Source organism: Cyphomyrmex costatus, unplaced genomic scaffold, assembly GCF_001594065.2.
Source record: "Cyphomyrmex costatus isolate MS0001 unplaced genomic scaffold, Ccosl1.0 scaffold36, whole genome shotgun sequence".
In the NCBI taxonomy this organism is placed as follows: Eukaryota; Metazoa; Arthropoda; class Insecta; order Hymenoptera; family Formicidae; genus Cyphomyrmex; species Cyphomyrmex costatus.
Genome location: NW_017277774.1, coordinates 4,278,288 through 4,292,520, shown reverse-complemented (window position 1 = coordinate 4,292,520; position 14,233 = coordinate 4,278,288). Strand labels below are relative to the sequence as shown.

The window sequence follows — 14,233 nt, the reverse complement described above, 5'->3', positions numbered from 1 at the left end:
TCTCTCTCTCTCTCTCTCTCTCTCTCTCTCTCTCTCTCTCTTCTTTTTCCCGATATGACCGTCCGGAAATCAGTCGAATCGTTAGTCTCTCACACACACATGCATACTAGGAGAAATAGGAACAAGACTTTTTGGCCATGCATCGTGTCGCAACGTGTACGTGATATCGGCTACGTATCCAAGTCCGATAAGAAGACCGGCACGAGCTGCGCATCCGAATCGGCGCGCGATTGTCTTATTATAAAAATTATGCGTATATATGCGCGTGCCCTCGTGCGACTCTCGCCTCGCGTTCCGTGCACACACACGCCGAATGTAGGGACTGAATTGCAACGAGCTGCTTGGTTTTTGGCCGCTAGTTCAATGCCGGTTATCTCTAATCGTTATCTCTACACGTTAGCTACCGATGATCGAAGTCTATTCTGACCCTATAAGACACAATATTCTTAAAATTTTATGTGAATATTAAAAAAGATTAATAACGTTCATATTACGTTCAAGGAATATTGTGTGCTTATAAGGAGTTCCATACGGACTGCAGTTTTGATTACGATGCAGGAGAATATACAGGGAATACTGCCGATGTGCGTAAGAGACATCGTCCTTCGTCATCGCCCGTGTAATGCAGGAGCAAATTGCCAAACGAAAGATATCTCAAGAGACGTGCGAAAAATCAGGATATCTAATAGGTGTCTTTTAAAATCTTACAACGTCCCATTGTTTCAGTTTGAATTGTTTAGACCATTTAAAATTTTCAATATGCATTCGGAAGAGTTCGCTTAAGAATTTCGCCCGAACAAAAACGAGCAACCAAAGCCTCTTACACAAGAACAATTCACGGACTGCGGCCATCATTGTATATAGAAATAGATAAATACTCGAACCTCGATACAGATTGTCTCGAAATTGTTGTTCTGCGCAGCGATAAAAGATATACGAAAATTAACACGCAAAATAATACGAACGGGAATAGACAGTTAAATTTTTATTAAAAATAAAAAATTTACAAAGAGAAAAAATTCAACCGTCTCGACGTTCTCTTCCTTGATTTTAATGAACTTTGGATATATGAACGTTACGATATAGATTAAAATAAAAAATGCACATTTTTTTAAATATTTAACCTCACTTTAAAATATATAAACACAATCTTAAAACAAATTAACTTGACGTATTTCTATATAAATTTCCTCTAATATCGTGTATTATCTAAAAGCGCTAAATTTAGACATGTATGATAATTTCCATATGCGAAAGGAATACATTTTTAAACATTAAAAGTAAAAAATCAACTATTTTTTATGAAATATTAAAAGTATAAATAGAATGATATAAATAATGAATAAAAATTGACTAAAAAATATAAGACCAAATCGCAGCATCGTTTTTGAAAAACAATTTTATTAAACAGCTCCAGCTGTTGGTATATAGAACAGCTTTAGTATTAAATTATTTTGATCTTATACAACATATTCAAAGCTCCAAATCAAGAAAGTAGTTGTGTGTTTTCTTTTTTTCTTTCCTTTTAACTGAGCACTATAAATCAGACATTAGATGATGTCTAAAATTAGACGAATTTAAAAAGCAATTAAATTTTCACAACTATTATTATATCGCTGAGGATGGCTCAAATACGGAGCCTTAATGTTCGACACAACATTTATATTGTTCAAATAAATTAATCTTGTGTTTTATAAATGCGCAATTTAGTGCTGACTCCCATGGCCCCTTTAATTATTTTCTTTATCGAGTTTAAAAAATTTGTTTTATCAATATAACAACGCATATAAGCATGTCAAGTACTGTATCGAGATACACGTACGTACATATTCGATACAAATCAAACGGATTAACTGATGTAAAGATTACGTACTCTGTGAACACACCAGCATTTTTTTCAATAGCTTACATTGAAGAACAAAAAAGATTAACGATCTCGAGCGATGTCGCGACGGAGATGCTCTCGCGCTTTTACTTCGTGGATAGGTCCTTCGTGTTTCGCATACGATGGCACAGAAATAGAACGTTATATCACAACCTCCGGCGAGAGGTTTCGAGACGCCCGACTCTTCTTTCCCCGAGAAGTAGTATCCTCTTCCAGTTCACTCCGTCGTGCAGAGAAGCGCAGTTCGCGAACATGTTTCTGCGATCGCGCGTTCACGGTCGTTGTCACATATGACACCTCGACGTCATCACAATGACACGAATGATTCCGATTACCAGAAGAGTTCGTAAGCGAGCCTCGACGTGGACGCGGCCGCTGCAGTCGCTGCGGCCGCCGCTGCCGCTGCCACTGCCGACGATGATGACGATGATGCTCCGGGCGGCCAAAGTGGCTGACCCGGAGCTGCGGTTCAATCCTCGTCGTGATGTCGTGGACTCGCGTCGTAACCGCCGATCGAGCCAGAATTCTCAGGTGAGAAGTTCATCATGTCCGTAGGCGATAGACTGTCCTGTGGATAATAGAACGAAGGATGGTCCGAACTCGGTCCGGCGGCACCGCCACCGCCGTTTAGCATCGTCGCCGGCGGCGAGACCGATGGTCGCGCCGACGGACCGGCGCCCGTACCCGGATGATGCTGCGTGCCAGTCAGATCGGCACTTACCGGCGACAAGAAGTTCATCTCGGTGCCGCCGTCACGGCACCACAACTGCCGCATCTCCTGCCGCCGCTGCCGCATCAGCGACTTGTACTCGGAGATACGCATCTTTTTGCCGTCCACGATGCACGTGCGCTTCGGCCGCGGTCGGTACCTGTAGTCTGGGTGCTTTTCCATGTGCAGCTTCGAAAGCCGCGACTGTTCCTCGTAATATGGCTGTTTCTCCGAGTTTGACATCGACTTCCACCGGGCGCCTGTAACCGATATAAAGAATGTGCATTCAAGTGGAACACGTTTCACATTCTTCGATAATTTTTCACATAAATGAAATTAAATGTAACGAATAATTTCTCATTGTATTCTCTGCTTGCAATTAATATTGTTTTTGAGTTTTAACACAGATTTACGAAATTTTATGTTTGTGTCACGTTAATCGATGAAGTAATAAATTTACTATATAAATATTGATTTTATGTATAATTTAAGTATCTCGCTATGATAAATTAAACGCTTATTGGGAGTGTAATTAATGTATAAAAGTAATTAGTGTATAAAATTTGCTGTAAAGAATATATTGTTATATTAAAAATGATACATGTGAAAAAATTAAATTTTAAAAAAAGTGAAAAAAACTATCCTTTAACTTAACAGAAAATTAACTAATCAAATAATATCAACAAGAATAATATATTCTTAAAAACACGATCAAATAAGATCATTTTTCGTTTCTGAATCCTTAAAATATCCTTTTCGTGATAATTTTGATATCGTACAAAATTATGATAAATCCATAATAATTCATCAAATGTGACATAACTAAATATATATATATATTAACAATTTATATTTATTTTGATCAGCTAATGTGACTAAATTTAAAATAAAACATTTTCGTCAAACTTCATAAAACTGTTTTAACTTAAAAATGTTCAGAAGATTATTCTTTTTATAAAAATGACAACTTAAAATTTGTCACTTTTATAGAAGAGGTATTATGATCTTTTTAAAAACCTTAAGAAAACGACAAAAGTACTATTAATTTGGTGAACGAATATACTGTAGAGTTAAGTTAGTTTACTTTCGATGATTGATAGAATAATCTTCATACCTAATTAAATTCATAGCAATAATTCGAAAATCACATTTTTGTATTATATAAGACTTTTGAAGTAAGGGAACGATATTCATTCCATAATTCCATTTCAACATTTAGCAGAAAAATCGTTATAGTTGAAGTGTCAACTGCAAATGGATCGAGTATACTTACCGAGAATTTTCGATATGTTCGAGTTGTGCATGTCTGGGCAGGCTTTCAAGATCTTTCTACGTTCGTCCTTGGCCCACACCATGAATGCGTTCATAGGTCGCTTGATATGTGGCTTGTTCTCACCCTCCCTTTTCTGCTGCCTCACCATTTTAGCTAAAGAGAAAGAGAAAGAGAGACGGGGCGTTAGATGTCACATCGTCGTCGAGATTCACGATACTCTCGTGAGAAACGAATCTAATTTCGCGAGGGCGTCACTTGGCGCTCTCAAAACAAGAGCGTAATAGTAGTCTAATCATTACTCATAGAAGTGATTACCTTTTTCCGTTATGTCTTCCGCTACTTTATATCCCGGATCTCGCCACACTGAAATTTCAAAAACGAATCATCATCATATATACAAGATGTACAACGTTAAGTGATGATGAGACTATTATGCATAATCTATATATAACACTAATAGAATCATTATATAAATATTATATACACCTTAAATATTATTTATATTTTTCTCAAAAAGAAGAAAAAATTGACATAATATTAAATTACTATAATTTTTACATACTATGTGCACTCTTATTTCTTTCATTCATGATTTTAACTTGATTTTGACTTGAATCTATGAGACACTATCGCATTATTTCAAAAAATCTGAAAAATCTGGAAATTATACATGTATTTGTTAAAAAATTTACGCTACGTTACTATATTAAGTGTACTATATTAAGTGTTCTTTGTATCTGCTTCGCGATCCGTCTCGCGATTAAAACGCGACGCTTATTTCTCCACGTTCACTTACTGTGAGGCGTCGAGAGAAAATCCTGCTCCTCCTGAGGCGGTTCCTCCCGAGAGCTAGAATGCTTGATCGGTCTTTGAGTCTGGGCCGATGGTGGCATCCCACCTGTGTTCGATGGCAATCCGTACAGCCCGTGCATCGCGAAGTGCTTTTCCACGGCCGCGACCGCAGCGGCCGCCACGGATCCTCCCGGTCCGCCGGCATCGTCTTTGGCCATTACCTTGCCCACTGTAACGGGTTACCAGAGAAACGGAGTGAAAGATGCGTAATGGAGATACGCAGAAACGAAAGTGTTCACGTTTTTAAGATATACTTTACAGATATCTTTTGATATACAAGAGTAAGATGTATGAAGTACCAAGAAACAAAGACGTAAAGTAGAGGATGTTCCTGACTTTATGCGCGACTTGAAGTCGATTGTGTTTTTAGCAAAAATTTTATATGTGGAGCTTTACGCATCTTACGTAATTTTTTTTATTTTGTCAGTTTTAATATTTAGCCCTTCAAAGACTATTCTAAATTCTATCACTTGTAAAAGAATTGTCGAAAGTGTTTCTCATCGATTTTAATGAACTTTGTACATATTATAAAGTTTAAACAAATATTAGATCCATATTTTGTTATTTGTTTACTATCTTAAAGTTTACAGGTTGTAACAACTTGTCAAAAATAATGAAATTTTATCTTTAATCGAATATTTGCAAAACTATGAGGTAAAAATGCTGTAAACGTTTTATGATATTTTATACTTTTAATAGTGTATTCACGTTTTTCGAAAATGTCAAATTTTTTAAATTTATCCTCACTCCAAGGATTGTTTCGACCCCTAAACTTTGAAGTAAATAAAAAAATAGTTCTAATATTGTTTTACTATATAATCATATTAAAAATCATTATCAAAGTTAGTAATGGACAGTTTTGACAATTTTTTTGACGATTAATCGATTGAAAAAATGATTGTTTTGCAAAAGATATTTAAGCTTTTAAAATTTTTTAAAAGTTCTGGTATGCTCTTTCAATATTTAGGAATAATCGTCTGGGTCTTCAAAATTCTCATATGGTCTGCGAAGGATTAGTACAATATTATAGCTGAATAAGAGACATCAGAATTTTTTCAAATAAAAAGAAATAGCCTCTGAACAGAAATAGCGAAGAGCTTGCTATCGTCCGACTGTAAAATAAATATTATTTTCAGAATCGTTTGCAGGAATTTTTTTCGTTATCGGATCTTCAATATAATCTCAAAGTTGAGACATGTTTTTTAGTACTCTGTGTATGTCGCAGACGAAGTAACGTGCGGCGATTGCCACGCGAAGAGATTCGCTCTCTACGTTACAATGACGGCCTGCAGATTTTCTTCCCTTCCTTGCTTGTGCGAATCGCGCGTCGCGCGGCCCTTATCGGGCGGAATCGCGTTACGCATCGTTGATTATGAGCACGCCGGTACCCGTGGCAAAAACCAGATGGCAAGTGAAACAGGTTCTCTGGACGGCGAGCAACCGTGGAAAAAAAATCCGGCTGCGGACAATCGGGAAAACTAGCCTGCTCGAAGATGATTAAGTGTTCACCGCCGGCATGAAATCGCATACTCCGGAGGGTACCGACCATGCCTTTCTCTCTCGGAATCCATTTGCGGCAATCGGCAATTTGCAATTGTTCCGCGGGACGAACGCGTCGCGTAATCGACGCAGCCGCGAGTTCTGGTAATGCTCGGATCGCAACAACGGGCGTTACTTTAATCGCGGTAATTCGGATGAATTCACGAATGGTCGGTCGATTATAATAGGTACGCAATTTGCGAAACACACTGTGGTGAGAGCGCGCACGTATATCGCATAAAGATAATTAACCGTTGTGAATAGCAACAATCTCTCCAGAATATCCGCGAAATGTCATTTCGACACGATACTCGACTTCAGTGCTTCTCAACAGCCGGTGTAATCCTGCTTTATTCTGCTCTCGAGCCAAGCGATTAAAGCGAATGATCACGAATGTTTCACTCACTCGGCGAAGACAGACTGCTGAGATGCGGTGGTAGACCGGCGTAAGGAAGCGTCGGTAGGTAATTCCGCGGTATCGGCAGTCCTGGTGGGAAGAGTTTGGGCGCGGTCGCCGCTAATGGTTGCTCTTGCTGGCCGCTACTTCCGGCACCTGTCGAGTGCGAGTCACTACCAGGCGACGAGGAAGATGCCGTAGCGCCCGAAGACGTCGATTTCGGCTTGGTGAGGTTCAGCGGGGCGTCGAGATCCTGAAGAGGCGGGGCCGTCGGCGCTACCGCGGATGAGATCGGCGCCGGCGATGACGATTCCTTCTCCATCTGCGTGGTCATCTGCGCGAGATGCGCGGTCGCCCAGCTTGGACCTTCTCGATGGCTGCTGATCATCTGCGAGTAAATAAAAAATTTCAGAAACGTCGGACTAATAAGTTGGAATTTCTCGATTGGTATTAATGTTAACCTGGCGTTATATATGGTATGTACAAGACGAAGTTTATTAAAGTACCACTAATTTAAGCGCTCAAATCAACGTGAAATTTTTAGAATACTTGGAACTAAGTTTGGTTCTGCAGACCAAATTATACCAGTAAAATGTATGATTCAAATTATTCACATTTTTTTATTACAACAATAGGACGAGGCAATTGTAAAAATAATACTATGCACGTGCACACATATCTATATACATAATATCTAGGAGTTACACATATCCCACCTTAGTAATAAATTAAAATTGTATACATTTGTTTTTAATAAATGTTAGGATTTTAATATTTTTCTCATAATTAGATTTTTATATCGCCGTAACGAGCCACTCTTGCAGAAATCCAATTTAATACTAAAAAATAGTGATTAATTATTATCTATTTTGAATATTAATGAATATATATCTTTTGCAGCTACATTAATTGTGTGACGTCAAGAGCTAGAAATGACATGCAATAAATTAATTGCTACGTACTGCATTATTTTTTATTTTCCTTATAAACATAATAATTTCATAATTTTAAAACTCCTAAAATATACGGCAAACTGGAACATCTATCCGTTATTTCACGTAAAAATGTTAAATAATTTTTGAAATAATAGTACATTGTCAACTATTACGACGATATCTGACAGTTGAGAAATATATTGCTATTTCAGAAATCATTTTACAAGAAGTGCTTTTCCACGTAACATATCGGACAGATGTCTCAATTTGCTGCATATTTCATAAGTTTCAGAATTATAAAATTATATTTTAAGAGAAAAATAATGCTGTGACTAGCAATTAATTAATTGCATGTCATTTCTCGCCTCTGACGTCATACAACTAATAGAACTGCAAGAGATAATCGAGTCTTAAAGAGCACACCCGTTCAATGCTTAACAAGTAATTAATCACTACTTTCCAATATTAAATTTCCGTAATAACAGGTACGCTGAGAAATAACTAATATGGCGAAAATAGTGCGTGATATTATGAAAGAGCAAGCGTTACATGGAGCTACGACCGATATCGATAATCACCGGGTCACGTACATTGGCGATGGAGTTGATGTGTTTGTTGCCGGTGGTGGCAGTTGACGTCGCTGGCGGTGGAGGCATGGGCGACTGCACGGGCAGCCCTCTGAGCTGTTCGAGAAACGGCAGAAACATCAGTGACTGTGGCCCCGACATGCTCAGCTGGCTCTTTGTCATCTGAGCCTGCAACTCCTGGATGTTGTGCTGCATGATGTGCTCTTGCTGCCGCTTCAAGTGCTCCGTTTGCAGCCGCTGCATCTCGATTTGCTTCTGCGAGTCGACCGTCATGTGAGCGGGATACGACTGTAAAAGCACACGGACCACTAATTAAAGGGACGCTGTGCACACCAGCTCTTATACAGAGGAGTCGTGAGATCCCTTGCACGCAATCGTGAGGGTGGACCGTTCCACCTTGACAGCGGCTTATCCGCGTGCCTCGTGAATGAAATACGTTGGACGTATTGCCGGGACAATGCGAGTGTGAAGTAAATTGCGCGACGCAATTGCCACTTTATGTCGCCAACGACTCGATGCGTCGTAAATACCGTTTTGGGTTCCCTCGTTATATTTCGCCTATATATATACTTTAGACTTCGAGCTGTGAGTATAAGTACGTTATTATATGCGCAGTTGCCGGAATGAGATTTCTTTTTTGGATACTTTTCCGTGAAAAATATTACGCAGCACAAGAGTCATTTAGGCTTTTTAACAACCTAATGCTGCAATCCACATAGTAAAAAAAAATTATGCATAAAATTACAGTGTATCATTTTGGGATTTACTACTAAAAATGCACATTTATATACGTAAGTAAAAAGTCATAACTTAAATAATTATTCTTCTTTATAGTAATTAAATAAAAATTGCAAAAGTAAATTTATAATTAATTATAAATTTACAGAAACATTTATACAATAATTTGCCAATAAATTACGTACAATTTTTCTCAAACTATATATGAACGTAAAAATTTAAATACAATATGTGTAATATTACCATTGTTATATAATATCACAAAAATTTGTACAGTTAAATTAAAACTGTATAATTTATTGTTATCGCAATTTTCAGTTTAATATAAGTCATACGTATAAAATTTGAAGAAAAATTATCTACTAATTTTTGTAAAAAAAAAAAAAAAACACATAATGTTTAATATTTCTACTATAAATTGTGTAATTTTTACACACGTTATTTATATAACTTTATATTTTTTTCTTACAGTGTAGGAACATTCTAGGCGAATATTTCATCGCTTGAATGCAATAACGTGTAATTACAACGTGCATTATGAATAGTTGTACCATATTTGCAAAATATTTTTTAGTTTTGAATATTAATTATGTAAGTTCAGTTAACAAGATTATTATGTTATATTTACTAAACTTATATAAACACATTACGTTATTTCTTTTATTCAAATAAATAAAAAAATTGTTTTGCATCACATTTCAATTTTTATTGATGCAAAAATTTAAACTGTAAAAGAAATCGGCTTCTTAATGTTAACAAATTGACTATTTTAATGATTATCTTCTCGAGTAGTCTATCTTTTATTATACTTTTGTTATCTTTTACTTTTTCAATCGGATCAAAATCTTTTAAAAAATATACCAATCATAAATATTTGTTAAAAATATAATTTTTAAAACTTTTTTTTATCGTGAAATACTTTTATACTTTTTGACATAACTGAATATAAAGAATATAAGAAAAATTTATTAAAAATTTCGGATTTATTAAAAATTTCGCGGTTCAAGTTATCGAAGGTCTTTTAATACAAAGTGTATATTACGATGTCAATTGCAAATACATATTAATAAATTTAGTAATATACAATTAAAAAACACGTTAAAAAGATGATTACTTCATAGTGAGTAGTTAAGACCTAATTGTGTGTGTGACTGGTAATATCACGCGATTAAACGGTTCGCAAACCAAGTGCATCGTCAACAAATTTTTGCGATTAACATTGTATTAACAATTTCAAAAAAGCACACCGACACAACACGTTTAAACGAGCGAGTATTCGATCCACCCTCCATAGGAACGCAACAATTTACGCGACGAATATCATTGTACTTTCCTACGTCCTGGCTACGATCCAGATATGCGTGGAGTTTATTTTAGACGATAAGGAAGACGTTTATTCATCCAGCCTGTGCACCAGCTGAGATGTCGCGCGCGCGTGACGCTGGATGCACCCGCGGTCGCCCTTCTCCGAGTCCGATCCGCGCGATTATTAATTTCACGACGCTCCCAATGGCGATTCTTTCAGGAACTTTATCGCTGAGACGTAGAATCGACGTAACAAAATGCTGATTTATATTTTATAAATAGTTATGGCAGAAAATAAAAACTGCAGGGCGACACAAAAATCCGCGCAAAAACATGCAGCGTTGCACAAGCGACGATAAGCGTGACCTTCCGCGTCGATTGGACATTGCCGGATACTTCTTATTGGTTTCTGCGGATTATTAAAAACGATAGAGCGAAAAAAGTGTGGATGTATTAGCAGCGTATACTCTAACATATTAACGCGCGAAATGATTACAATGTGCGAAGCGCAAGATGTCAATATGTCGGTCACTTGTCGAGATATAAACAGTATGTTTTTCAACTATTATATATTAGAACACGCTACACATACTAATATTTAATTTTAATAAATAAAAAATCTATCATTTTTTCCCTATATACGATTTTGCCGAAGTATCTAAAAATTTAGTTAGACATAGATCTAAAAATAATTTTCTTGAATCATCAAAATAATCGTGTAAAACGCTTAAACGTTGATGATACTGCTGCAAAAAGTTTTAATATTCTAACAAATAGTTCGAGCATTCAACATAATTATTTTGATGGTCCAAACAGAATTATCTGCAGATCTATTTGTATTTAGCTAAATTTTTAGATACGTATTGTTTCTGTGTATAGAATACTTGAAATTGCGATTTAAAAACCAATAAAGATATATGATATATTAACACTTGTGCTCAACAGAATATGTAAGACGAATATGTAAAGATGCTCCTATTTTCACACATTTGATTACACATTTCCACATTCATATAAAAACAGGAGAATCAATTTCTTCGAAACAATTGTACCACACCATGTCGCTTAGACCGTAAGGTTATTCATCTCTATGACTTTGTAACATCTTCAAGCGAATCGTTGAAGAAAGACCCGTGAGTTCCGAAACGTTCGAGATATTATTATATTAATTTTTTTTTATATTCTTTATATATTTTTTTATTTTTATATTATACTAACATTGTAAACTATAAATTTATTTTATATAAAAAAAATCTTATTACTCTATTTAGACCGTTGTTTCTTTGCATTGCAAAAAACAAGCGAAATCTTATTAATAAATATAATGATTAATTTTGGTTAAAAAAAAAAAAAGTTACATAATTTTAATCTTATTATATATATTATAATATATATATTATGTGTGTGTAAAAAATACACGATCAAAATTAGATGTTGGAATAATATTTCTATACAAAATTTCATTACAATCAGAATTTCACAAAGTTCCATTGTTAGTTGATTTATTCATATAGATATAACAATCTTGTTTTAACTTATTATTGTTGATTATTCATATATATCCGTATATTTTCCTACATTTTTTCATATTAATCGATAGAGATAAAAAGCATGTTTCAATAATGCATGTAGGAATTAGGCTTGATGTACAAGGAATATATTATATTGACAACAAGGAATATATATATTGTTTTGAGCCACGGAATTAACAAAGCGGTCATTACGGGATTAAGAGTATCATATGATTGTATTCTTCATTCTCTGCACTCGCTGTCGTTACAATCTTTTACGACGCGTCGTTGACATGGCAAACCGTTCAAAGGCTGCCGAACTGTGCGTTTATGTCCCTGCGAGCGTCCCAATGAGCGCATGTGCGTTCATTGAGACCACATGTGTCGCGTTCGCTTCAGTGGCGCGAGGGTTCGGCCACCGGGAGACAATGAGCGACCGGGTAACGCCAATTCGGGTAACATCTTCGGTTCGCGGCATCTATAATAGGTAAGAGAAACAGAGGAGAAAGAGAGAGAGAGAGATAGGGACGACTGGAACTTCATTATTCATTTGCACAGTTCAGTTATGCCGATGATACGTATCCGTGACAGCTATACCGCCCACAGTGGCTAAATATAAACAGGCGGGGTGCCAGCAAGTTCCATTCACATTCACATCCACACGCGATGCGGCGGTTTAGTAAGTGAGCATAAGAATATGAGGAGCCCCGTTCTGAATATGCATCCGCGCATTGACGCCAACTGCACCGCCTAAACTTAGCCACGCAATTACCGAAACATATTTACCCCCGTAATCGCTCTTCGGCCGATTATCTATCGTGGACGATATAGAATCCCGATACGCCGTACATCTAAATCGGTCACGTAAAATCATAATAAAATAATTATTATATGAAATTAATTTAATGAATAATCTAAAATTATAATTTAAATCTTGGGGTAAATTAATATAATTTTGTGTAATCTAATTACAATTTCTTACATCGATGCAGCGCGGTATAATTAGTTTACGACAATTAAACGTCAATTCCCTCGAACATTTACGTTCGTAGTTTAATGATAAACATTTCGTCGCAAACAACTATCAATTCCTATTCTACAAAGTAGAATACAACCAATAGGAAATAGATTCCATAACGCGTTCGAAGCTGGAGTGTCTTCGGTGCTTGAATATTTCGGTGTGAATTTATATACTATGTATTAAATTCTGCCTAATTAATTGGCGCCGAATTAATTTTTCGGTCTTAAAATACTATACTGATAGAACCGTACAATAGTATCATCACAAACTAAATTTTAATTCTAACAATTTAATAATTTAATCATTTAATGCTCATAGACATCTCAGAAAGATCTTAATAATGCTGGTAGAGAGATAAGTCATCATGACGTCAAGATAGCTCCAAAATGATTACTAAGAGAAAGTTTTCAATCAATTATGATAAAGGTTATCGTGATAACTTCTTCTGCTTGGGAATGCGCATTTTGTGAGAGTCGACGTCGTCGACGATCGACGAGTGATTTTCGTCGGCGCAACACGCGGGGCTAAAGGCCACGGAAATTTGCTTGTCCAGATTTAGAATCAGAGCCACTGGAGTGCGAGGGGACATGACGCGGATCCACCGGAAGTGGTTCATACTTCACGTGCGTTATAAAGACTGTCACTGCGGGTACTGTCTAAAATTACGTCGCGCTGCCAGAAGCGCGCAACTCCGACGTGAACTGTCCGCGCACGTAGATCGAATTAAGACCCCTCTTCCATCCTGGATATCGGTGACCCGCAATCTTATCGCGATCGTTTTCGTCCGAGATATACAAGCGTTATGAATAATCGATCGCGAGAAGAAGCCGGTGGTCTCTTGCCGGCCATTCTCGCGGTTGGACGAGACAACGACAAGCCGAGGAACAAAAAAAGTGCCGTTGTACTCCTTAATGGAATTTTAAAAGAGAGACACGTAGAGCCTTCAACGACAAACAGGGAGGCGGCCGGTGGATACATAAATTATGGACCACTTTGAACGGGATTCGCGCTCGCTTCGTATGGGACCACCGCTCGTCGCAAAGACAGGAGAAAAAGAGGGACAGAGAGAAAGAGAGAGGGACAGAAAGGGGGGGGGGGGACCAGTGAATTGCGGGAATCTAGGGCAACCGGAAGCGGTATTTTCGTGGCGCCGCTTTTCGAGTGCAACGGAGGAGATGATCGCGGGTACATCATCGCGAAGCGGTCGTCTCCTCGAAAGTCGTCCGTTCTCTCTTTCATTGCGAACTATACCGTACTGGCGATCACGACGATATATAAGGAAGATTGATGGCAATGATAATATAGATAAAACGAAAGAAGAATCATTATTAGATTCTACGTATATAGCGTCCCGGAGTCTTCAGAGTTCATTTTTGTTCATAGATTCCTCAATTTATTTACTTGTTAATTTTTTTCTGACTAAAATATTCATCATATATAATGACTCTCTCTCCCTCTCTCTCTCTCCCTCTCTCTCTCTC

General features: G+C 37.1%; 1 protein-coding gene across 1 annotated transcript in view; it reads right to left on the bottom strand.

Moving 5' to 3' along the window:
• Nucleotides 1-2,067: 2,067 nt before the first annotated feature.
• Sox102F (transcription factor Sox102F) overlaps nucleotides 2,068-14,233 on the bottom strand; it is a 122,375-nt gene continuing 110,209 nt past the window's right edge. The window contains exons 6-11 of the mRNA XM_018542990.1: nucleotides 8,181-8,465; nucleotides 6,665-7,043; nucleotides 4,664-4,888; nucleotides 4,183-4,230; nucleotides 3,868-4,020; nucleotides 2,068-2,854 (exon numbers count right to left, since the gene is read on the bottom strand). Of these exons, the coding sequence (XP_018398492.1) occupies nucleotides 2,355-2,854; nucleotides 3,868-4,020; nucleotides 4,183-4,230; nucleotides 4,664-4,888; nucleotides 6,665-7,043; nucleotides 8,181-8,465 (1,590 nt within the window). The 3' untranslated portion in view covers nucleotides 2,068-2,354. The remainder of the gene's footprint in view (nucleotides 2,855-3,867; nucleotides 4,021-4,182; nucleotides 4,231-4,663; nucleotides 4,889-6,664; nucleotides 7,044-8,180; nucleotides 8,466-14,233) is intronic.